This window comes from Ptychodera flava, chromosome 3 (genome assembly GCF_041260155.1).
Source record: "Ptychodera flava strain L36383 chromosome 3, AS_Pfla_20210202, whole genome shotgun sequence".
NCBI lineage: Eukaryota > Metazoa > Hemichordata > Enteropneusta > Ptychoderidae > Ptychodera > Ptychodera flava.
Genome location: NC_091930.1, coordinates 37,787,805 through 37,812,475, shown reverse-complemented (window position 1 = coordinate 37,812,475; position 24,671 = coordinate 37,787,805). Strand labels below are relative to the sequence as shown.

At 39.6% G+C, this 24,671-nt stretch overlaps 1 protein-coding gene across 1 annotated transcript; it reads right to left on the bottom strand.

The window, feature by feature from the left end:
* Window positions 1-19,162: 19,162 nt before the first annotated feature.
* LOC139129945 (cholinesterase-like) lies at window positions 19,163-24,379 on the bottom strand. Its single transcript, XM_070695644.1, has 7 exons — window positions 23,925-24,379; window positions 22,990-23,153; window positions 22,377-22,454; window positions 21,910-22,028; window positions 21,041-21,217; window positions 20,031-20,683; window positions 19,163-19,385 (listed from the first exon to the last, which is right to left on the bottom strand). The coding sequence occupies exons 3-7, from the start codon at window positions 22,423-22,425 to the stop codon at window positions 19,178-19,180; spliced, it is 1,206 nt and encodes a 401-aa protein (XP_070551745.1). The 5' UTR covers window positions 22,426-22,454; window positions 22,990-23,153; window positions 23,925-24,379; the 3' UTR covers window positions 19,163-19,177.
* Between the last annotated feature and the right edge of the window lie 292 nt (window positions 24,380-24,671).

The following is a 24,671-nucleotide window of genomic DNA, read 5'->3' as shown; positions in this document are numbered from 1 at the left end:
TGTCTTAGGCATACTATTAAAGGGGAAGTTCACCAAGGATGATTTTTACATATGTGGTAGCTCTGTGGTCATTTACCCCAGAAAAGCTATTTTCACCATTTATAACTCGCCCAATTTTTTACAAAAATGATAAAAATAGTACAGGAAGTTGCCCATGTAATTTGAATCATGGGAAAAAAGCCCCAAACTTGGAGCTTGCATCATGTGATATGGAAGGGACCATCTTTGGATGGGTATGGCCCCCACATTGTCCACTCACAGTAACACAGTAGTAAACAGCAACACAAAATCTGACAGTGGACAGTTTATTATAAGTGATTCATCGTTTATGCAAGGATACTCAATATAAACAAAAGTTATGTAAATACGCACAGCCTGGTTTAAGCATGGGTGAGTGGACAATGCCATACCCATGGGAAAATGGTGCCTTCCATATCACATTATGCAAGCTCCAAGCTTGGCGCTTTTTCCCATGATTCAAATTACACGGGCAACTTCCTGTACTATTTCTATCGGTTTTTGTAAAATCGTGCAAGTTATAAATGGCGAAAATAGCTTTTCCGGGGTAAGTGACCACAAAGCTAGCACATATGTAAAAATCATCCTTGGTGAACTTCCCCTTTAAGAATAATGTCTTTAGAAATTAGGCCAGCTGCCATGCCAATCTTACACAGACGTTCAGTGTTTCTTTTATGCTGTGATTCTTTTTCAGATATAATAAATTGCCAAAACATCTCGAGGATTTGTCCGCATATGCAACATTGTGACATGCAAACTGGTATTATATCCTCTATGAACTACCCATTGCCATATGAAAGAGGGCTACAATGCTCATGGGTACTGCAAGCACCGGCAGATTCGTACATTACCATGGAGTTCAAGGATTTTGATATTTTTGACGCCGATCCCGGTTGCAATGCCGACTATCTGAAAATATTTAGCGGTTCAGCCAACAACGGAAGTTTAATTGGTCGTTTCTGCAATGACAATCGACCACAAAGGAATATCAAGTCTGATTTTAATGAAATGTTGGTAATATTCAGAACATCCGTGGTTAAATATAATGCTCGAGGATTTCTTGCTGAATATGAATTTGAAACCATTCCGCTTCACAGCGAAATAATAAATAATAAAGGTAACTTGTTCATTTGGTAAGTGCCACTCTTTTATAAACAACTCCGTATAGTTAAAACAGATTGTAATATAGCTTACTTTATTAATGTATGAGAATGTTAAAGAATTGTTTTCCGTAATCTGCTCATAAAATAGATTTTATATGATAGCATGGCCTGTTACCTTTCAAAAATTCTATGCAAGGGTTATTAACTGAGTTAGAATTCGAAGTGAGTAAACTCTTATCTGGAACAAAAACCCTTCCACACAAAAAATAATATTTTAACAAATGCTCATATAGGAAAAGCTAGTAGAACCCTTCAGGTGTATTCTGATAACTTGGAGTTTCCTTTGAGTAAAGGTTATAACATTGGAAATAGGAGAGTCCATAGTTTCAAATCGAAAGATGTGATAAGCGGGATCTGCTCATTTGATATAAGAACCTTTGTAAATAGATTATTGCTAAAAATAAATTTGATGGCAGTATTTTCCTGTCTCTTAAAATCTTTAGATTCTCAGTGTAGTGTTGGTTGGCTGGGATTTGAAGGATACTGTTACAAACTGTTCATGGAGGTAGGCTACGTCACGTGGAGAAATGCAAGTCTTCTGTGCATGGAGAATGCCGCATCTTTGACAAGTGTCACGTCTGAGTCAGAGGCAATGATGATGATTGCGATATCCTTCCGCCACCCTCGACAATGGATCTATATAGGTATGTATTTGATTGTCCAATATGTAAAACGCATTTTAGAGCATTACATTATACAGTATCGTTTGATATGCCTTGTAATAAGCTACCACAGGGTTTTCATCTACTATGATACTGAACTCGTAAAACATGTTGGCAGACAAAACATGCGCCCTGAATAGTAGAGTTGACGAAAAGTACACAATAGTTGAATTTATAGAGATATAATAATTATTATCTTTCACAGTTCAAATTCTTTCAGAAATATTTTCTGTAGCCACAATATTTCACCAATATTGACAAGGCTTTGTCATTTTCTTTTCTAAATCTGCCTCACTCTTGATTTCTCACCTAGGGCTTAATGACATTCGGCACGAAGGGACATTTAAATGGATTGATGAAATCCCACTGCAATATATTGATTGGAGTGCTAACAGGTTCGCATCAAGAAAAATCATTCATGTAGAATGTTTTCGAATATGCTAAATGAATGGGAGATTATGTTTGTTGTGAGAAAGCGAGAATTCATGAACTATTTTCTGACGAAAAAACAAAACGATTCATTTATGAAATGAAAAAGGATACTAGTAGACTATCATTTGATAAGTATTTGCAGCAAGTTAAATACAACTACCACTCAGGGGATGACGTTGTCATGGACAAAGATAAACTAGAGATTGAGATGTTGTAACTAGGTTAGATCCTGCCCCTAATAACTAGTAATTGTTAGTTATTGTGAACTGGCCTGTGTTTCCGATAAGCACTGTAACCATTCGTTACTGTTACCAATAAAACGACTTGAAATAAAATGCACTGAAACGATTACGAAAGATAGGTTTTTCTTCATCGATATCAAGGAACCATCGTGATTTGTAAGCTGTAGCTTGAGTAAATATACACATTACAAAGGCCCCTCACTCCCAAAATTCATCCAAAATTGCTGCTAGGATTTCCTTTCAAGACCTATGGTAAACAGCGTAGAGTGTTTAGCGGCATGTAAGTGGTCCCATATAATGTAAAGTTTCTCATACCAAAATAAACAAAAGTTACTAGACTCATGGTATTGCACTATATGTACCTGATTAAGTGTTCATAAAGTTGTATGATATTATACACCAAGCTTTCAACCTAATGGTGGCGTATACGAGAACTGTGTGGCCATGTTCTTGACAAACTTCCATTCGACCAATCATTGGCACGATGTACTTTGTGATTCAAAGTTGACAAACACCTATATCTGCAAGAAACCAAGTAACGGTGAGTAATCTGGTACAGAACTAGATGAACAAGAAATACTGTATTTGAATGAAACTGAATACTTTCTCTAAACGAATTGAACAAATTATTTCGATTAATTGTCCCATGTCGTATATAACAATTCTGCTGTGCTTTTTCATAACATCAACTTTGTTTTTTATATATCAACAGACATAACGTATAAGAAATCAACGTTTCATACAAACAACCAACCGGAAAAGGTTAGGTACTACAAATGATTTTCACCTTTGGCTTGTTAAGTCACACATAACATTGGTATTGAATGAACGTTATTCTTTTTTTCAGAATGCAAATCCAACTAATGTGTACATTGAACAAAAACATCCGATTAGCATCGCAACAATCCAAACAATTCAAAATTACTTGATACAGTTTGCTTCAGAACTACCTCGTCAAGTATTGACCTACCTTACACGGAATTCATTTAAATGGGTGAACGTAACACTGGGTTTTCATCTGTTAACAGAAACATCAAACTGTCCCGAAGAGTTACATCAATGCGGAAGTGGGGAATGCATCCACCATAGTGATGTCTGTAACCGGGAAAGTGATTGCTATGACAAAAGCGACGAATCGGATTGTGGTGAAGCACCTGTTGACTAATATAATTAAAACTTGATTTTAGCTTTACTGTAAATATTAAAAAACAATTATTTGCATCCAAACATAAACAGCAATCTATGCTTTGCAATCTATCTTCTGAAAACGTATGAAAAATGTTGCAACAAATATTAAAAACCACGCAGGCAGGGCATATTTCTGTGTTATCAATATGATATTATTACTAAATTATTTTGTTATTTTTTTTTTCGAAAAAGATTACAGTTCATGTGATGGATTTACCTGTGGAAGTGGAGAATGTCTCGTGTTCTCTAGGTATTGTAATTTTCAGCGGGATTGCTTGGATTTGTCAGACGAAAAAGACTGCAGTAAGTTGCATCCCATACAGTTTCATTGCTCCATAATTGACAACAGAATATTTGTTGATTTTTTCTCCCGAATGAGATCTATTTTAAAAATCCTTTTCAATTCTTACATCATAGTACTAATACCTTTAGTCATTTACTCGGCAGGTCATCACCAATATTCAAACTATTCTGCAATCTTTAAGTGCGAGAACGGACAAGTATACCTGTATCCCAGCGCTGCAACATGGAGACAGACTGTATCGACGGAAGTGACGAAGACAGGTGTACTGAGGAGGGTAAGAAATATAGCAGTTTTCTATAATGTCATTATTTTGATAATACCGTTCTGTCCCTACATGTCCATTTATTGACAGGTCTCACCAATAGCTGCTTGTTTATGATAACCATTTCATATAATTACAGGTAATTGCAATAGCATTGCCTGTTTGGATGGGACCTGCTTACCAGAGAAACTACGCTGCAATGGGTTCACAGAGTGTGTCTATTGTGACAGAGAAACAGCACCTGATGAGCTAAGTTGTGGTATCCATTCAAATTTTCAGAATTTCCATTCATTCATTCTGCAATTTACGTATTTGCATTCTGTGAGTACCAACAATCACGACTATATGACGCCTTGAACCTCTGTCTGCCTGTCTGTCTTTCTGTCTGTCTGTCTGTCTGTCTGTCTGTCTGTCTGTCTGTCTGTCTCTCTCTCTCTCTCTCTCTCTCTCTCTCTCTCTCTCTCTCTCTCTCTCTCTCTCTCTCTCTCTCTCTCTCTCTCTCTCTCTCTCTCTCTCTCTCTCTCTCTCTCTCTCTCTCTCTCTCTCTCTTTTTGATATTTCAGAGGAGGGACAACAATGCATAAATGATCAAATACGGTGCGACACGGACGTTTGTTTCGCTCGCACCGTTGAGTGTATCAACGACTATGACGGTCAAGGTCACATCATCGGTTGCCAAGATGCTTCTCATTTGAAAGACTGTGGTATGTCCATCAAAACGTCTAACATTAATGCCATGGTAAATTATAAGATACGATAATCAACGGCTGAGTGTCTTTACAAAGAAAAGTTTAAGGAACGTAGAATTGTATCTTCTTTGCAACTGACATTGTACTATTTGATAAAGAACGAAAAGAAAATATGTCATAAAACTTGTTAGCTTGCAAGATTAATACAACTTTAAAATTTCATCATGAAGGATCAATACAGCAATGAGAAGTATTCGACAATTGCGTCGTTTGGGAGGGCTGGGTCTTTCTCCGATTCGTTTCTTAGTGTTTACAGTGGCAAATTTAAGCGACGATTCATCACCTTTTGGCCTAACATGATGTCCTAAAAACGTGCGTCACATCACTTTTGAATGGGGATACGAGATGACTAAATAATATCAGATCAACCCATCGATATTGCAGCTTCCAAATTACACATATTAGCTTCTCGCTTAATAGCATATTAATTGCCTTACAGTGACCGTTACACTTTCAGACCTTGCACGACAACGTTCTGAGTTTCACCAAAGTAAGGAGATAGTACAGTAAGTTAAGATGAGTACTTAACCGATAACTAAATTGTTCATTTCTTTTAGAGAATTTTACCTGCCCTCCATTTACATTCAAGTGTCCTGGTGATTATTGTGTTCCACTGCATAGATTATGCAACGGAGTCGAAGACTGTCCTCGCGGCAATGACGAATTCAGCTGCGGTAAGTTCTTAGCATGGTCACGTGAGAAGTGGCATTTGTTTTCCCTGGTATATTAAAGAGTGAACAAAGTCCGCTATGTCGCTTATTTCTAGTTAGGACATTAATATTGGTTTATCCCAATTTTCTTTTATGTTTAGAACTCTTCAGCTGCCCAAAGGGAACATACAAATGCAACGATGGAGAGGTTTGCGTTCACTCCCAGTATGTTTGTGATGGCCATGCTCAGTGTCCAGATGGTGATGATGAAATGTATTGTGGTAAGATTTAAGTTACATATTTCTATGCAATGATATTCCAACGCGACTGAAACAATATCTCAGGATGTTAATTACACCATTTCTGTGTGGCATACTCTTCCTTCATCGGATAAATTACTTCCGCGCACATTTAGATGGAATCTTACTTCCTACGGTCTCTGCTCATTCTCCTCAGCGGCTCATGTTCTTTCAACATCAAAGTCTCTACCCTTGGTCATAAATGTATCATCCAATATCAAGGCTTTACAAAACGGAGCCTCAAAGCTTTCATCTTTAATATAGCGTTTGCATTCATCTTATCACTCTAGGCTCCACTTAGTATAGTTTTAATTTAGATATAGGCGCTATATAAAATAGATAGATAGATAGATAGATAGATAGATAGATAGATAGATATATAGATAGATAGATAGATATTTCATTATGCATATTGCAAATGAAATTGAATGTAACCTCGAGTTATTTGCTATAACCCAATTCGGACACTTATTAATATTTATTGTTGGGTATATTGGGGGTAACGGGTATTTACATATAGATTTGTTTCCAATATTACGACTTTCTAATTGACTTGTTCCTGCCACAGTGAGAATGGTCATTGATTATGTTATAAGCTGTGCTCGTCAGATAGTCAGCAATCGATAAATACCAACAAACATACAGGTAACAAGCACAAATATCGCATATACCTTAATACACTTCGGCCACTAAACAATGGAAGCTGTAATCTGTATTACCGTGTTTGCTGTTTGCAGATTTTTCTTGTCCATTAGGATGTAAGTGTAAAGACTACGACGTCATCTGTGGAAATACCTCAACCCAGTACCTCCCGATACTCCATCAAAACACTCGTAGTCTGTAAGTTACTTTGTAAAACCAGGTTCTAATGCCATTGAGCCTTAACTACAGCATGTTGAAATCGTTATGTATCCAAGCCAATTTTATTGACAAGAACAATCTCTCGAAAGGTATGATCAGCAAAAATGAAAATTTTGCTTATTTGATTCAATAATTTCATTGCATATTCAGGTATTTATTTGTAGTGGTGATGAGCACATTTTCACTTCAACATCTCTATGTGAATTACCCTCTTTATAAGCATTTATTCATGCTATCATAACTTTCAATAATCCTCTAGCAACGTCAGTGGAATAAATCAAGCTATAGAATTTGTACCTCTGCATCGCCTCTTTTACCTAGGTGCCATGTGAGTATCAAATAGATTTTTGTCTTTTAATTTTCAGCTATATATTCGTGATATGGAAGGGTATACACCATCGACATTATTTAAGCTATAGTACAACTCCTCCGGGCGAATGATTAAAGAAAGCAAACTTTGCATGTAACAGTGTACATGGCGAAGTCGAGTTCATTATGGAGTACAGAGTTTGCTTATTTCCACTTTTGGCCGGGAGGGGGTCAATTTCTATTATTATATAGTTTTGGCAATGCTTTTGAATCTGTAGACTAAAAACAATCGGGGCCACAATGCTGTATAATGAGATACACTATCAGCAATAATCTTTGGGTAGTACGTCCAAAATTCATTGGTACTGACATAGCTATGATATAATCATTACCTAGTTTACCAATCTACCTGTCTATAGCACAATTTTAGCCATCGTATTTACACTACATTATGGTCTTGTCAGTTTCTGTCTAGAATCAAATACAACCATAATTGATGCGCAAACACTCAGTGTTTTTAAACGTCACTGAGTTTCCTACACTGACAGTCCTTTACTAGGTCAACCGTAGGTTGGCAGTATTAATCTGTATGCAACATCGCTAATATACAATAGATTATTTAGTTTTCTTCTTCTCTGGTCACTCTGAATAGACACAGCCATACAAACATTTAAAATGATGCTACTATATGCCAACTGATCTTGAGTCCATCTTTGTTTCTTTCTGAAAGCGATTTATCTTTGACGAGAATAGCAAAACTAAATGATGGCGTATTTCAATATCAGGCTAACCTGTTGATACTGTAAGTTTTTCACTTATTAAGTACCCCAAAATGCTTGTTTTTGGTCAGCATAAATGTATAGCATCATAAATATATCAGCAGCAGTTACTATATACGCGCAATATTCCGTAACATATAACATACAAACACGTGGCACATTTTATACACCTTTCTTTAGACCATTGCATCACTATAGTGTGCACGTACGGTCTTCTTTATGTCCCAAGATGGTATGATTTATATGTATCTTGCCTAACAGACTAAACAATTAATATTCTGATGAAACATACAACTCAATAACCGATAAAGACTGTTTCATTGCTTATTATTGCTTTATCTTCAAGATATGCTACGTTTATGCTCTATATCTTTTCTTTATTAGTGCAATGAATGTAGTCTAATGTTTTATTAATGTGCTAAGATATCATGATATTGTTCTTATTAGGAATTTAGCGAACAATATGCTGGAAGAACTCACCGACAAAACTTCAATGGGCTGTTTCGTTTACAGTTTTTGTGAGTATACTTCATATAGTCCTCGAAACAACAATAACAAAACAACAACGACGACGACGCGACGACGACAACGACAGCGACAACAATAACAATAATAACATAATAAAAACAACAAAATCATCATCATCATCATCATCAAAATCATTTTCATCATTTAAGCATATGATTAACTTGCAGAGTGGAACATTCCCATGCAAAAATAAACATTGAATAAATCAATAAAATCAATTATATATACAACAGAATTCAAGTCTTGACCTATTAATTGTAAGCTGACATTTATTTCTTTAACAGGGATTTGAGAAACAACAGATTGACAATTTTTTTTACCAACGACATCTTCAAGATGTTGAATCAACTTAAAAATCTGTGAGTATGCCATGCAAGCACGACAAGGATAACACTCGTGTTTTTACGTCGAAACACCTTTTTTCACTCTGAGGCATCGGTTGTAGTTCGTCATATTTGATCAGTCAAAGACTTCAGCTCAGGAAACCCATAAACATACAAATTATGTGCAAAAGTCAATGGATATCACAGAACCAAGAGAATTCAACAAATTGACAACCCCGTTTTCTCTTGATATGAAATTCCTTTCCGCAAACACGCTTACTTACTTTATTTCTCCTTTCATCACTTTGACGGTAAATTGTGCGTGTAATGATGATATGTTTTACTCGCCTAATTTACACTGTTAAAGTAGAAACATTTTAAAGGGCATACTGTTGCTGTACGTCCATAGTATATTTTTCAAAGCAAGCAAGTCATGTTTGAAGGTACATTCTTTGTTAGATTTGTCTGTAACTCAGGAATATAAGTTAAACACTCAGTTTGACTTATAACTTCAGAAGACATAAAATTATTTCATTCTCATTTTTACCTATTGTGTGCAAAAAAGTGTCAGTGGCGTGGGGAATGTTAATCGCAAAGAATATGCAAACACCAATGCGGTAACATGTTTTCTTTCACAGGCGGAGTGACCACTTTGCATTGTGCTGCATCGCCAGAGCTTCACAATTACATGTTGGAGAATGTGCGCCTCTACAGGGGAAGTCCTCATCTTGTGTAGATTTACTGATAAGCTGGCACACTCGCATCATCGCATGGATAATTGGTTTGGTGGCGTTTGCCTGCAATCTCTTGGTCATCGTAAACGTACTTACTGATAGAAAGCTGAAAACATTGAAATCAGATGCACTGTACATCTTCTTCTTGTCCATCACAGACTTCCTCATGGGGGCGTACTTGATTATTATCGCCATTGTCGATATTTACCGCGTCAACGATTACATCAGACACGACCGAATCTGGCGGCGAAGCTCGCTGTGCATGTTTCTCGGCATTTTGACCGTGGTTTCAAAACAGACGTCGGTCATCGTAATGGTTGCTATGGCGGTCACTCGCTGCATCACTGTCATCTCACCGATGAAGTTGATCCGTTTCACCAGGAAGCAGACGATAACGATCGTGGTTTCTGGAACATTTATAAATTTGGTTTTGGCGTTGTTGCCAGCTTTTACGGTGGATAATGCGCGAGATGAGTTTTACGGCCAGAATAGTCTCTGCCTTCCGCTAATTCTCCGTCACGATAAACCTCCTGGTTGGCAGTATACCATGTTCAATTGCTTGCTAATCTTTATCTGTGTAATCCTTATAACCATTAGCTACTGCCTGATCCTTATAAAATCTGGAGGGACTCTTCAAATGGCCGGGAGGCTCAGCAAGAGGCGACGTGGCGATTACAAACTCTTTTTGAACGTTGTGTCTATCGTGGTGTTAAACATGCTATCGTGGTTGCCAGTGATTTTCATCAATGTCGTCGCTGCATCTGGAGTGGAAATACCCGCAGAGGCGTACGCCTGGTTCGCGGTCATTGTCATTCCCCTGACGTCAGCGACCAATCCCTGGGTCTACAATATCCAGAAATGGAGACGAAAAATGCAATCGCTGAAGACACTTGATGAAAGCGAGGGGGACACTGTCGGTAAGCAATAACCAGCGTGCAAGATCTATTTTAACATATTCCCTGAGTCCATCACTAGCCATGCATTTTGACAAGATATAATCTGATTGGTTCAGCTAAATAGATTAAACGTTATGAAAATATTTTGACGAGACATATGGTCGGGAACTCAGTTCGCATTGCATTTCGGACCGGTTTCTGAAAGCACAAACAAGACAGGAGAATAACTACTAAGAGAAAATAATTTTGACTTGCTTAGGGGCATTGGTTAATCATATCATACATTTTATCATCATCATCATCATCATCATCAATATGAAGCGTATTTAGTGACAGAAATTAATATTAAGTAACGGCTCGAGAGTAAAGGAGGAGACTTAAAATGCTTTGTTGGATTTCAGAATCTCTCCTTGTTACAAGATTAAGCACTTGAATAACATTGATTTCCTCTCAACCCAGTCTCATTGAAAACGCCTTTGATTTCGTAGCAATGAATCAAACTGGTGGGAATATTGCAGTTACTTGAAGTAAAGAGAATCATGTACTGTCCAGTAAGCCGACTTAACAAACGAAAAACCTCTTAACTGTTTTTCGTATTACAAAATCCATGCATAACTTTTGCTGTTGTAATGGCCATATTCAAATAAATATCAACAAATAGAAAATGTCCCCAGCCTACCTTTCTCCTGAGGGCATGTTGATGGAAACACATAGTATGTTTTATGCCTAGTTTCGTTCAATGAAACGTAAAGTGGGAAGCAATTTAGATGCCAGGGAATGTTCGAAAAATGAAAACCATATTAGTTACAATTAATGCTAACTATGGAAACTTTCTCTGTTTGGAGACATGAATTGAGGTCCGGCTCTTTCGAAAAGCATTCATACTCTGAAAATTGTAAAATGCAGTACGCATGTTTAAGTTTCGTTTAATAGTTTTGACTGGGCAAGGTTTCACCTGTCTATTTGCACTATGGCGGTAATGAAACCCATTCGGAAGTGAATCGCGCCAAAGACGTTTTGATGGGTAAATACAATCATGGTCGTTGTTATGACAACCATTTGCAGTTTTCCAACATCAGTTCTAATTAAAAGGTCACGTGACTACTACTTATTTTGAAACACTCCTTTTAGGAACTCTATTCCAACGAGAGCAGAGAAAGTTTTTGAGAGATTCAAGGATACTATGGTCGAAAACTGATGTTCACGAACAAGATGTGGTCGTAACGGGGGACAAGTTTCGCAAGTGGGATACGTTCGCAAAACGAGAGAAGTTGTTAGTTGCCGAGGATATTACCCAAGCTTTGAACATTATTCACCTTTCTGGGTGGCGTCACGGGGACATTGACCTTGGCCACGTTTCTTTAACGACCTCGAAGGTACGTAAATTTAACGAGATTATAACAAGTCAGCCTCCGCGCCTCAAACCTCGTTCAGACTCAATCCAAACATCTAGCAACATATCTATGTACGGCTGCAGTTTAAAAGGAAACCAAAAAGACAGAAGACAGAAATATCTTACAATTTTTTTATTTCATAGTTAATACCGATCGCTGGTCTATTCGAGCTATTGATGTTGTTGTTCTGGTTATTGCTCCTGTTGCCTTTAGTGTTCAAGTACTTGTCTTTCCTGTTTTGTTCTGACTGGTTATGATGCTGACGTTGTTGTTAAATTGTTTTATTGTTTCCACCATGAATCTCCTCCTCGTCATTGTACTGTGTGCTTGTATTGTTTCACTAGGTATGGTTTCACGGTGCCTACTTGCTGACAGAGGGCGTTATGAAGCAATTCAACGAGCCAGAGTCTGAAGATAACAATGGTCAGACATCAAAGGCTCAAGGAGAACCAAAGACTCCGCATGCCCATCACGCTGAAGCAGACACTGCAGAGACGCAAAGTGGAGACCCCGGAATAAAGCCAGCAGCAAGCTCGACAGAATCACGGCCTGAACGATGTGGCGACGAGGAGAAGGGAGGCCCGATCGCCTGTGCTGACAAGTTAGCTACACCAGCAGCTAGCTCCACAGAATCACGGCCTGAACGATCTGGCGACGAGGAGAAGGGAGGCCCGATCGCCTGTGCTGACAAGTTAGCTATACCAGCAGCTAGCTCCACAGAATCACGGCCTGAACGATCTGGCGACGAGGAGAAGGGAGGCACGATCGCCTGTGCTGACAAGTTAGCTACACCAGCAGCTAGCTCCACAGAATCACGGCCTGAACGATCTGGCGACGAGGAGAAGGGAGGCACGATCGCCTGTGCTGACAAGTTAGCTACACCAGCAGCTAGCTCCACAGAATCACGGCCTGAACGATCTGGCGACGAGGAGAAGGGAGGCACGATCGCCTGTGCTGACAAGTTAGCTACACCAGGGAGATACCAGTGTGATGCTAAGGAGCTGAACGAAGAAGAAGTAGCCGATCGAGAAGAAGGAAATAGCAATCTAATCGAGAGAAATGATATCTTTGAAGATTTCTTCAGCCGTGACATTTCAATGTTAGAATCTTTAATTGGTGTGATGATACCGAACGAGGACAACATCCAACATAAACAAATGCAATAATTTTTGCCGAGAATATGATATTATCTAAAAATAACATCGGGCCATGTCCTTTTTTCTAAGCAATTCCTATATTACCCTTTTTATAACAAATACATCAATCACCTTTGTCAACTCACTGCAATTATCGATACATCATGTTACGTATTGATTCTGACAAAAATTTACTGCGTTACTGTACTTAAGGGAGGTATATCACTGAGGAAAACTAAACTCTTCTATTCCAATAACTGTATATTTTGATCACGCTGCCTTGCTACAGCATATCGAAGGCCCTTTGCGGGAGGTACTTAACTGGTGTTTGTTGTTAAAAGGTTTACCATCTGTCTCAGCAAATATAATTTGACACAATTGCAACCAACAAGCGTGCACGGAATCTCATAGTGAAAAAAATCGTCACCGGTAAAAGTAAAAAAAAAGGATTTCCAGACTTTTTTGCTCTTATCATCAAATCTAAGAAATTTGATTTACGCCCCCCTGAGCGCTTACTTGCATCGAGTCACCGACATTGCATTATTGGCATACAATATAGATGTAATAATATGAGGTTATCCCACGATATCAGCACTTGGTTGGGACGTATTGCCACGAGTGAGGGTGCGAGCCGCATCACACGAGTCGACGACGAGTGTGATGCGGCGCGCACCCTCACGAGTGGCAATACGTCCCAACCAAGCGCTGATATCGTGGATAACCGATTTATCATATTCCCATGACCGTATATTTATGTAAAAGGTAATTACAAATAAAGAAATTTATTAGTTTTTGTCAGTCTTTCGAAGGGACTATGTTTTTATATTCTGCCGCTGGTCTGAGCGCATTGATATATGTTTGTTTACAACAGCTGATCAAGTCGTCGATCGCATCGTGTCGAGTGTATACAGTCTAAACAGGATTATTTCAGCGCAATTTACCGCAGTTCAGAAAAGGAATGGAGCCAATTTACTAATTCTGGTCACCTTCCCGGTGTTCTGGTGGATAATTATTACACGGACAATATTGTAAGTTTGAATTTACTTTAATAATTGTTGCTGAAACATGGCTGACGTGAACAGGAACGACGAAGTAGCGCAAAATACAACAGATTGTAAACATCAACTTTTAATTTTCTACAACAACCTGTCCTGTAACTCTCTTTAGATCTGATATAAAAGACGTTACATTCATATGTACTAGTAATATGTTTCGTTTTATATTGGTAAATTTTGATTGAAGTGAAAAAGATGGATTTGATCGTTAAATGCAAGATGAACATCATAACATCAAAATCGGAAATAAACAACAATTGATGACGTATAACGTGCCGTATCAGACTGATGTTTTACGTTCCACGTCACGACGCGTCAGAGGAGACACGGATACGGTCATGGGTATATGATAAGTCCGAATTGATACACACAGTCAAAGCACAGTGGCAGCTTCAGTTTGCAGCCAATGTAACCAGGTTTACCAATGTAACCAGGTTTACCAATGTAACCAGGTTACCAATGTAACCAGGTTTACCAATGTAACCAGGTTTAACTGAAAACGTTTCTTTGCTCGACTGTACGTTCTCCAATGATATTCTTAATTCTCACTACCCTAAACAGCGTTTGCCTTGTGCTGAGGGTTCAAACTGTTAATATGAATACGCATTGTCGGAAAGAAATCGACTTTGAGAAAATGATCTCGTAAATAATTGTAACACAAATGCAATCACTTTCAGGGCAAAAGTTCTGTTTGTTCGTGAAACTAGCTAAACTTATTTATATTTTCATATTTTTGAGCCTTTTTGACATTCAATTCTTGTATAACCTAAACCTTTATTTTTGCTTCTGTAATCTTATTAGTTTACCTGTAGAGATCTTCCATAGTGAAAATATAATAGACCGTCTGAGGTTTTTATGACTCACTGAGGTGGCAAAAGAACTCACCAGTGTTAGCAATCGTTGTTTTAGTATGCAATAACGGGGAACGCTTTCATTCAAGCGTGGACTATGTCCCCTCTGGTATCTAAAGATGATTACAAAACGTCATCCCGACTCGTTAAAAAGTTGAAAGTTTAAGAGCATTGTCTTGTAACTCAACTGCATGCCATTGACATTGAGGACGGGGTCATGCGTTGAAGCGGAGGTGAAAACATAACGAGAATATATCCATCCATGCTATGGGTCACTTCAACTTTGACGTGTTTCAGTGGAGGAAAGTGATGCTTCAATGGGGCATTTTTGTTCACATATCTAAAAGATGATACGGTAGCAATAGACTAGACTCTCTCACAGCCCTTCGTCCGCTTCGCAGCTTTGCCCTCAACCATATGGTGATGCGCCCTCGACGGCTTTCTAGAAAGCGAGGCTCATCGAGCCAGCCGAGTTATAGCTCAGTAGGGCTTCCGGTGACCCAAATACGAAAGTAGTATCCTTCGCGCATTTTCCTCTTTATAACTTTACCTTGCTATGCTTATCCAATAAACGCCTCTACTTGCCGCCCGAACTTGATCTTCCATTAATGCCGTAGTCGACTCACAATGATGCCGATATGATGAGTTTTCGTAAATTTGTCAACACCATGCATGACATCGAATACTTTGGAAGTATTAAACTGGTATCAAAGGAATCTCGTTGACCCAGACTCTCTGCTGCAGAACTGGGGGGGCGCTGTCGCTTCCACTTCCGCCCTGGCAGAAGTGACAGCGCCCCCACCAGAGAGTCTGGGTCACCGCGACTAGTAGCATAGTGATTTTCCGTAGCCGGCGGTCGGGAGTATTACTTGCGTATCCTTGCTGTTGGCACAGGATGACAGGGCTTCTAATTGCATGTCTCGCAACTTTTTTCTCGATATGACATTTTTGTCAATGCAATGGCCTCTTCGACGTTGTAAGTTTTCGGTAAGACATTTCGAACCATGTACTTTCCGCCCCACTGACTATAATTGCACGGCGTCTCAAATTTAGTATATGTATCTATTAAGGCAATTGCGCAATACGAGCCTAAGACTAGCTGCGGGGCCGCGCGCGGGGTATCAACGCTGATATCCCTTGTTATCTCATAGGGAACAAGTCTGTCTCGATAGCATGGTCCAATGGCAGGCGACATGGAGAAATATGGGTGGAGTTTTTCTAACCAATCAAAAAAATCGAAAATAAAATCGAAAAGAAAACGTGTGTGAACAGCCCCTCGCCCTTGGCCACAGGTTATCGTAACGTTGCTTGGATAGTCGTTCGAGGCGGGCGTCCGCAGGTCGCCGTTTACTTGGAAAACAGAGAAAGGTCAGACATCGATTTCAGACAAGCAGCCAGAAAGAAACAAAAGAAACAATCTGGCGTCAAATAAATGATCCTCGACTATCACAAATACCTTCAAATGTTTATTGCTCCAGTATGACCGGCCTAGAAACGCTACATGTGCCGAAATTTGGCAATATTCACTTCCTGGGGATTCCGCACACTTGCCCTGTATCCGCCATACTGAATTTGAACTACCTTACCCACAATTCAATGCGAAGTCCAATTAAGTCAGTATGGCGGATACAGGGCAAGTGTGCGGAATCCCCAGGAAGTGAATATTGCCAAATTTCGGCACATGTAGCGTTTCTAGGCCGGCCATACTGGAGCAATAAACATTTGAAGGTATTTGTGATAGTCGAGGATCATTTATTTGACGCCAGATTGTTTCTTTTGTTTCTTTCTGGCTGCTTGTCTGAAATCGATGTCTGACCTTTCTCTGTTTTCCAAGTAAACGGCGACCTGCGGCCGCCCGCCTCGAACGACTATCCAAGCAACGTCACGATAACCTGTGCCCTTGGCTTGCTCGCTGAGCCGAGCGAACAACTGAGGGCGCTAGTATGGTCGAAGGCAAAGCCGGCGAGGGCGGCTGTGATAGAGTCTACAATAGACCCCTCAGCAATTAGTATACCACATGGTTTTTACCAATTTATGCATTCCAAAAGCGTCCCAATAATAAAAAATATTTCTGCTTCAAACTTCGGATATGTACGGTACTTAATATTGATTAATATCTTACTGTAACATTTTCCTTGCTTAAATTTATCACTGACAAGTGAATTATCAGTATATTTAAACGGCCATACCCCCCATTTAAAATCTCTTTCTCTCTGTCTCTCTGTCTGTCACCTTCCGTCTACCGTTAGATCTGCGCTCAGTTCACCACATACATACTGAGTATACGTCAACTTTGCAGTAGTCATTTTTTATTCAATTTCGTAAGTTATGGGAGACTGGAATTCATATGAACTTAGCCACACATAATTCTTACTGACGTTGTTTCATGTTGACATTCCATCCTTCCGCCATGAAAACTGTTGTGATCATCTTAGTCGCCATATCAAAATTGCTCCTTTACTGAAAGCAGAGTGACAATTCACGGGACGGTTATATGCTCCAACGAGCGTTTCCCCTAATCTTTGCTGCTTGATTCCGCATTTGTTTTCGCCTTTTGATGCCTTTTATGTGTTTTGTTTTGTTTTATTTTTGGGGTTTTTTTTGGAAGGGAGGTGTTGTAATTCTAAAATGCTGTATCTTGTTCCACTCTCCAATTCACGTCGAAATGTTTGAAGTTCGTATCGACGATACAGCCTGTGCATACGTTACGTCCAATCACAGTCCCTCCGTCACTGATGGAGGGAGTGTCGTCCGTATAACATAAGAATCCATACCGTACGAAATGCATTACGCCTGCAGCGGGAATACGATGTGTTTGCAAAGTACGATAGATTGCATCTCGGGAACCGATATTCAGAATTTTTTACAATACCTGTTTGTTCTATCACTTGTAGGTCTCATTTTGAAGCTTGTGGATTAACCTAAATGTTTACTGGATTTACTGGCTTATGTTTTTTAATCGAATATCCCAACCGTCAATTACATATTGTAAAACAATCCAAATGTCAGAAATTGATTAATTATCTTCTTTCAGTTAAGGTTTGTTGCTTTCTTCGTTATACTTCGCAGCTTCGTCATCTGGGGCTGGACACACTGTATCTGCATGGAGAGAGAGAGAGAGAGAGAGAGAGAGAGAGAGAGAGAGAGAGAGAGAGAGAGAGAGAGAGAGAGAGAGAGAGAGAGAGAGAGAGAGAGAGAGAGAGAGAGAGAGAGAGAGAGAGAGAGAGAGAGAGAGAGAGAGAGAGTTACTCTGTAAAGCCGTACTGATAAAAAGCACCACATTGCTCGACGGGGACTTGTCAACAATTTCTTTCGTTATAGTTTTACATCGATATGTCGGTGAATAAGTGTCTCTAGTTTGTGAGTCTAAGAATAATTGAGAACAACTGCATTGTAATAGGATTGTATATCGAGAACTAATAGACAGTGCAGAGTCAATCAATGTATGACAAATTTCATTGTATTATTGTCTCTATATGACTTAATTAGTCTACGCATGAAGGTATCGGTCTGCATCGTGCAGGCGATTGTTTGGACTCGCTTCAATGACAATGTGGACACTTCAAATTCACAAGAACACTTTTTACATTGCTGTTCAAAACCTGCGAACGGTAAATTATAATCAAAAGAGATTGTCCACTATTTTTTAAGATCAGATGTTCAGTTACTAAATACCTTTTCTGTTTGAGTGCATTGTTTTTGAGGGATGGTGCATGGGTTCAACTCGATATTGTTATACAAGATACCACTATGTTGGTGTTGAAAATGTAGTACACCTTGTGTTCACTCTTTGGTGTCGGGTCAATGAACTCTGATCAACATTCAGTTACAGCAACATATGTTGTTGTTTTTCAGCGCGGCACTGACTAATATCGCGATTATATGACATTTGGAAGACAACACAATAGTTTCCTTTGCAGCAAGACACTGGCAATTAAACCTAGGCAGACAATGTGTTTTTCTGTCACTAGTACCAGATTTGTTTCCAAGGCAAAATCTGATTCGGACGCTCAACGTCCCTTCATGCAGTCCGCGGCCAACTCAACACACTCGCGTTTTACAAGACAAAGAACTGTAGTGTACACATTTTATTGTTGATACTATCTCACAGTCAACTGTCAAAAAGTTGACAGATTTCTATCAATAATTACAGTATAAATTGAAAAGCTCATTTCGAACTGTGACCACGTTAAAATACCCATTTTTCCTTGGTGTGTTTTTCTCACTATAACGAATTAGCCAGCCGCGACATTACATACCTTTCTCAATTATGTCGGACCAGTATTATTTGCTTTCACCGCAGCCAAGATGTTGGAAATGAACGGTCAGAGGTTAGGACACTCTAATGTGAGATAGATATTTGTATATACAAACCTGTATGTTTCACAAGCTTGGGGAGGAAGTCGTTCCAGAATACACACTCCCTGGCTTTGAAAGCTCGTTTGGTTTCCATCTTTGGAGAGAGTTCTTTGTATGCTAATCCGGGTACTTTGAAAAGTGGCCAATCTTCCCCGGATGATTCCCCGTCAGTGTCAGATAAGTTTGGATTCCTACATGTGTGGTAGCAAAGGATGAAGATGGAAGCATCGTATAAAATTCACCGGGAAAGGCATATTTGTACAATTTATTATACATTGTTCACATGTTAATTTTTGTATCATCAGATTTTTATGACGAGCATGATCAAGGTAGAATGCGCCTAGGAGACAGGTGTTTAGACTCTAAAACTTTTCCAATTCTTTTCTGATCAACCACTATTTTGCTCCATAGAGTTAACACAGGGCCCTGGTTGGCTGCCATTTTGAATTTTGCTTATCCGTAAATCTTGGGTTATTTATTTCTCTAGTGCCAAAAAATTTCACGTTGGTCCCAAAGTTTTATTCTTGATTTTGAAAGAGAATTGTTGAAAGATTCTTTGAAGAAAGATTGAGCAAAAGATTGTATTTTACTTTCGAGGCGCATACCACCTTAAGTGCAAATATTGTTGGCAGATATATCGATTACCCCTATTCGGCCAGGATGTATATGGACTTTGAAAAAGCAATGATTTAAATAATTGCTCCCGTATAGCCCTAGGGAATAATCAATCGCCCAATCAAGAAAACAATGCGTGATTTAAACGTTTCCATTCAAGGTCGTTGAACGTTTGGACAAGAAATTGCTTGCGGAGGCTTTTCAATATTATAGAAACTTACCCGGATTTAGCGAAGTTTGTCCACTGTTCCATGACCTTTAGTGACATAGCCACCTCCTCTGGCTTCATTGTGACATTCTTCGGGGCTTTACCGTGACTGAAGTGTGCTCCGAACACAAACGCTATATCTTCCCCGTGGGCAGCTTTCATCCATTTGATCGGCCAAACGGAGGTAGACGGCACGTGGGTCATGTGATACATGTACACGTTGGCGCCAAATTTGGAGTAAGCGCGAGCCGATTTAAGCGACGGGCACACAAACGTGTAGTCGCCCTGCATTTGAGAGAGGGCGTCAATGTAGTCGGCGTCTTCGGAGTCCGCTTCCTCCCAGTTGACGTACAGGAGTTTGATGGCGTCCTGCACGGCCGGAATGTTCTTGAACGACTCAAACAAGAAAGCAGACCATACTAGTTCGTAGACAGTCTTGTTCATAAACACCTCTGAGTCGTTCATTGCATGGGGAAAGAGCATGGGTAAGAATAGCGTGCCTTCGTCGGCGGTGGTGCCGATCATGATGTTGACGTCTGTCTTGGTAAATGCTCCCTGACTCAAGAGATCGTCTGTCAGAGCCGTTATATAGTGCCCATCGACGATGGGTGTCATGGCGAACATGACGTCCTCCATACCGAGTCCAGTGGCATTCATCAAGTTACTCTGTCGATTAAACATGGAAAACATAATGCTGTGAGAAGATAATCTCTACGATTGTTAATTCATTTAAATCAAAAGGTAAGTTTGAACATGGAGGTAGTAGAGTCTCTACTACCTCCATGGTTTGAACAAACATGAAAGGAAACTCTAAACCTCCATGTGGTGGCGCTGTTTCCTACAATCTTACAGACTATGATACAGAGCTGGCTTTTACTTGTACTATACTTACAATTTTATTTAATAGTTTTACTTTTTAAACAAAAATAATTTTCTTACGATATCAAACAGAAATCAAGATTTCAATCTTTCCATATCGGAAGGTATATGATTTGTTTGTTGCGATTATATGGACGCCATTACCATTTCTGGGTCAAGCTTTTCTTCCAAAGTCTCAGCCGGTACGGTGCGTAAACACTTGACCAATTCTTCGGTGTTGTCCTTCTCACAACCGACGACTTTGCCGACGCCGTGTGCCAGCTTAGCTGTCAATGGCGAGTTTGCCGGCCGGGGAATACCGCCCATGGATGCCGTTCCACTCTGATTATCAGGGAATGACGAGAAAAAAGTGCATGTATATCATTGTAGCTCGTACTGGATGCAATATTGTCATATGAGATTTAAGTAAGCTAAGGAAAGTAGTTCAAATTAATTATTAACATATTACCAGCATTATCGCTTCTATGCAGACGTGGCTCATATCGACTTCACATATACATATGCAATAAAAGCGAAATAGCGGCCAGTTTCGTCCACTTCTAATATTTTGCCAGGAAACATGTAATTTTGTCACTTAATCATGCAAACCCTAATATTCTCTTTAATACGAAAGGAGTCATGATGTTTTGAAAACACGGACAAATGTTTCAATGGTATGCAAAAATAATATAGTGCGACGCAAAACTGAATGAGCTGAAGTTGAACGAGCGATCATGTGCTTTAGGAAGACGTTATCTGCTCCAGGATCTATCGTATTATGTTGATAAACTGTAGATAATACTTGCTGTTAGGTCCATCCTATGCAATCGTAACCATTCACATAAACGACACAGAAACACAAGTTTTAGGGGATAAAGAACGACTTGAACATGGAAACGAAAGCGCTCAGTTCGATATAAGCGTTACTCTTGTTCTCTACTTGGTCAGAAGCTTGAATAAATCTCTGACTAGTTCGCTGACACACCTTCACTCATTTGCGTTGGAAAGTTCACACGGGGTCAAATATTACCTACCTGCATAATAGCCCCGTGGAACAGTCCATCACTCAGCGGCGATAGAATCAAAAAGTCAACGCTGCCGGCGCCAGCACTCTCACCAAATATTGTCACTCCGTCTGGGTCTCCACCAAAAGCTGTTCACACGGAAACACATAGTAAAAGAAACGTAGCCATGTTATGACTTGGAGAGCACGACGTCTCCGGTTACTATATTGCCACTAAGTGTTCTTCGTGTTTTCATGGTCCTCTACAATCTAAGGATTATGTCAATCGTCTTTACTAATGTACAACATTTTTCATCAAATTCGAACAGCGGCTTACCTGTAATAGTATTTTGTTACACAAATTTGCATTACCGGCTCTGTCGTAGAAATTTTAGACATTAAAGTTATGGTTGACGTCAACTGGTTGAAGCCCCTAAGTCTCTGACAGACGTGTCGCTAAATTGCACATACAAGAACGAAAAAAGAGTAAAACTTTACCTGCGATGTTTTCATTGACCCATTTCAAAGCAGCTACCTGATCGTGCATTCCGTAGTTTCCAGGGGCATGTTCATCACCTATTATGTAACCGAATAAAAAAGACGAACACGATTCGAGTGTACTGATATCGTCTGTAAAAACTCATATATCATTAGGCCTCCTAACAAGAAAGTGATAAATAAATCAAGAAGTTTTCGATGTCCTTGCAACGATATTGGTCACTCTGGTACCACCAGCATGTTGATATTCTTTTGAGTTCTACCAGGGTCCTGGAGATATGTGTCACTGTTTCCACAATAATGCTGCAACAAGTTGGATATAAATGTACAACTAGATCAGGGCTATAAGGACCAGCTTGTATGTATAAAAGTAAATACTCTATAACAGGACGCATTTCAAGTCATAGGATCATTGTTGAAGTCATACAGATCACCGCTTTTAAACACGCGAAGTTCAACAACATTATGCCAATATATCATTGAAAGCATCCCTCGTCTATTTGGAAATATGACCTGTTCGACGTCAGGGACACTTTTGAGGTTTTGGCAGACGTTTTCTCCTCAGTTGTCTCATTGAGTGTTCATATCCAATGACGTTGAACTTTGAGCCTACCTGAGGAGAACAGCCCGAAACACACCCAGGCGATAATTCAAAGATACAACGATGACGTCACCGATCGCCGCCAACGCCGTGGCATCGTATAATCCGTCGTGAGTTGCGGAACCCATGACAAAGCCACCACCGTGGATCCATACCATTACTGCTAGATTATTAGACTGAAATGGTAAAGCCGTTCTTTTTTTCTTATCAGTACAGAAAACGTATAAGGATAAGTCCGTAATTAAACAATCATATTCAGATAATTCGTTCAATAATTATTTAGATTAGAGTTAAGATATGTGTTAAGAATCGTCCAAATGAAAACTATATTGTTTACATTATATTTTACTACTATGTTAAAAAATGTGCAAATGGAAAAATAGCACACCTGCATATGATCGCCAATTTCAGTGCAACACTTGCCTGGACTACAGTTCAAGCATTAAGAAGTTGATGTTCCCTACATATCATTGTACTCCGTGGTTCTCGTGCTACGTTATTTAGTTCTCTGCTGTCCTTTCAGAGTTTGGCAAAGTTGGTTAATTTTTCCCAGAGGACGGGCTGGCAAAACTTCTGCAATACCGCTTCAGGATATATACTTCTTGAAACTGGGAACATTTTGTACACTAATTTAAACATTCGTCACTAACTGAATCATAGCCGTGCAAAACAGTGAGGGCCCCGAGTATCAGAGATTGCCGATTAACTGTATAGAAAAGATTATGTAAGAGTGATGGGACACCCTCAGTCGGCTACAGGTGACTGTATGCCGTATTTCTGTTTCGCGAGAAGAAAATCCTTACAGCATGTTTTTGATGTATTGTTTTCATCATAGTTTGTCGATTACTACCAATTTTTTGTTAGGACTCGACGACGCTTTCCAATTATTGGTAATTTCCGACCCATGATACAAAATAGTAAATATCACACGATTAATCTATACTTACATCAGACATCGGCTTAAACACATTCAGGTAAAGGCAATCTTCGCTGGTAGGTTCTTCCAATGGAACAAGCGGCACACGCGGCTGACGGCAGGCTGATGCAGCATTACTTGCATCAAGCACCCCCTCCCAGGGCGCTTTAGGCTGTGGAAGTCGAAACCTGAGGTCACCGACCGGCGGCTCGGCGTAAGGTATCCCCTTGAAGACCTGGACGGTACGCTGAACGTCGACGTCCTTGTGGGAAAATTCCTCCGATTTTCCGACCAGTTTTCCCGATTTGATTTCTATGATCGGGTCCTCGGCGAAAGCGCAGCTAATAAGTAAGGCGGCATAGAGTACATATTTGGCACAAATCATGGTTGACGCGTGTACCTGTACTTGCGAAGGGCACCTTGCGATCTTCACCATTCACAGACGTTGATTTTTGAAGACACGCGTACACTCGATCGAGTTGTTCAGCGCACTACTATTTATGGAAATGTTCCCTACAGTGTCCAATCAGCGCCTTTTATGGAAGTGTAGTATACCAACATGATTACGTCATTGTCAATATCACAGGTAATACTGCAAACACGTAGATATTTGTACGACATTTACTCCCACTCTGGTCTGGTTGGAGTGGTGGCCTTTATTCTCATGTCTGCATGTCCTGATCATTTCTCGCACCTGGATGTGAAGTGCGCCCTCAGATTTTTGATGTCCCGTGTAAATACACTAACAAAAAGGGGTGCTTCGTTTAACAAATATAAT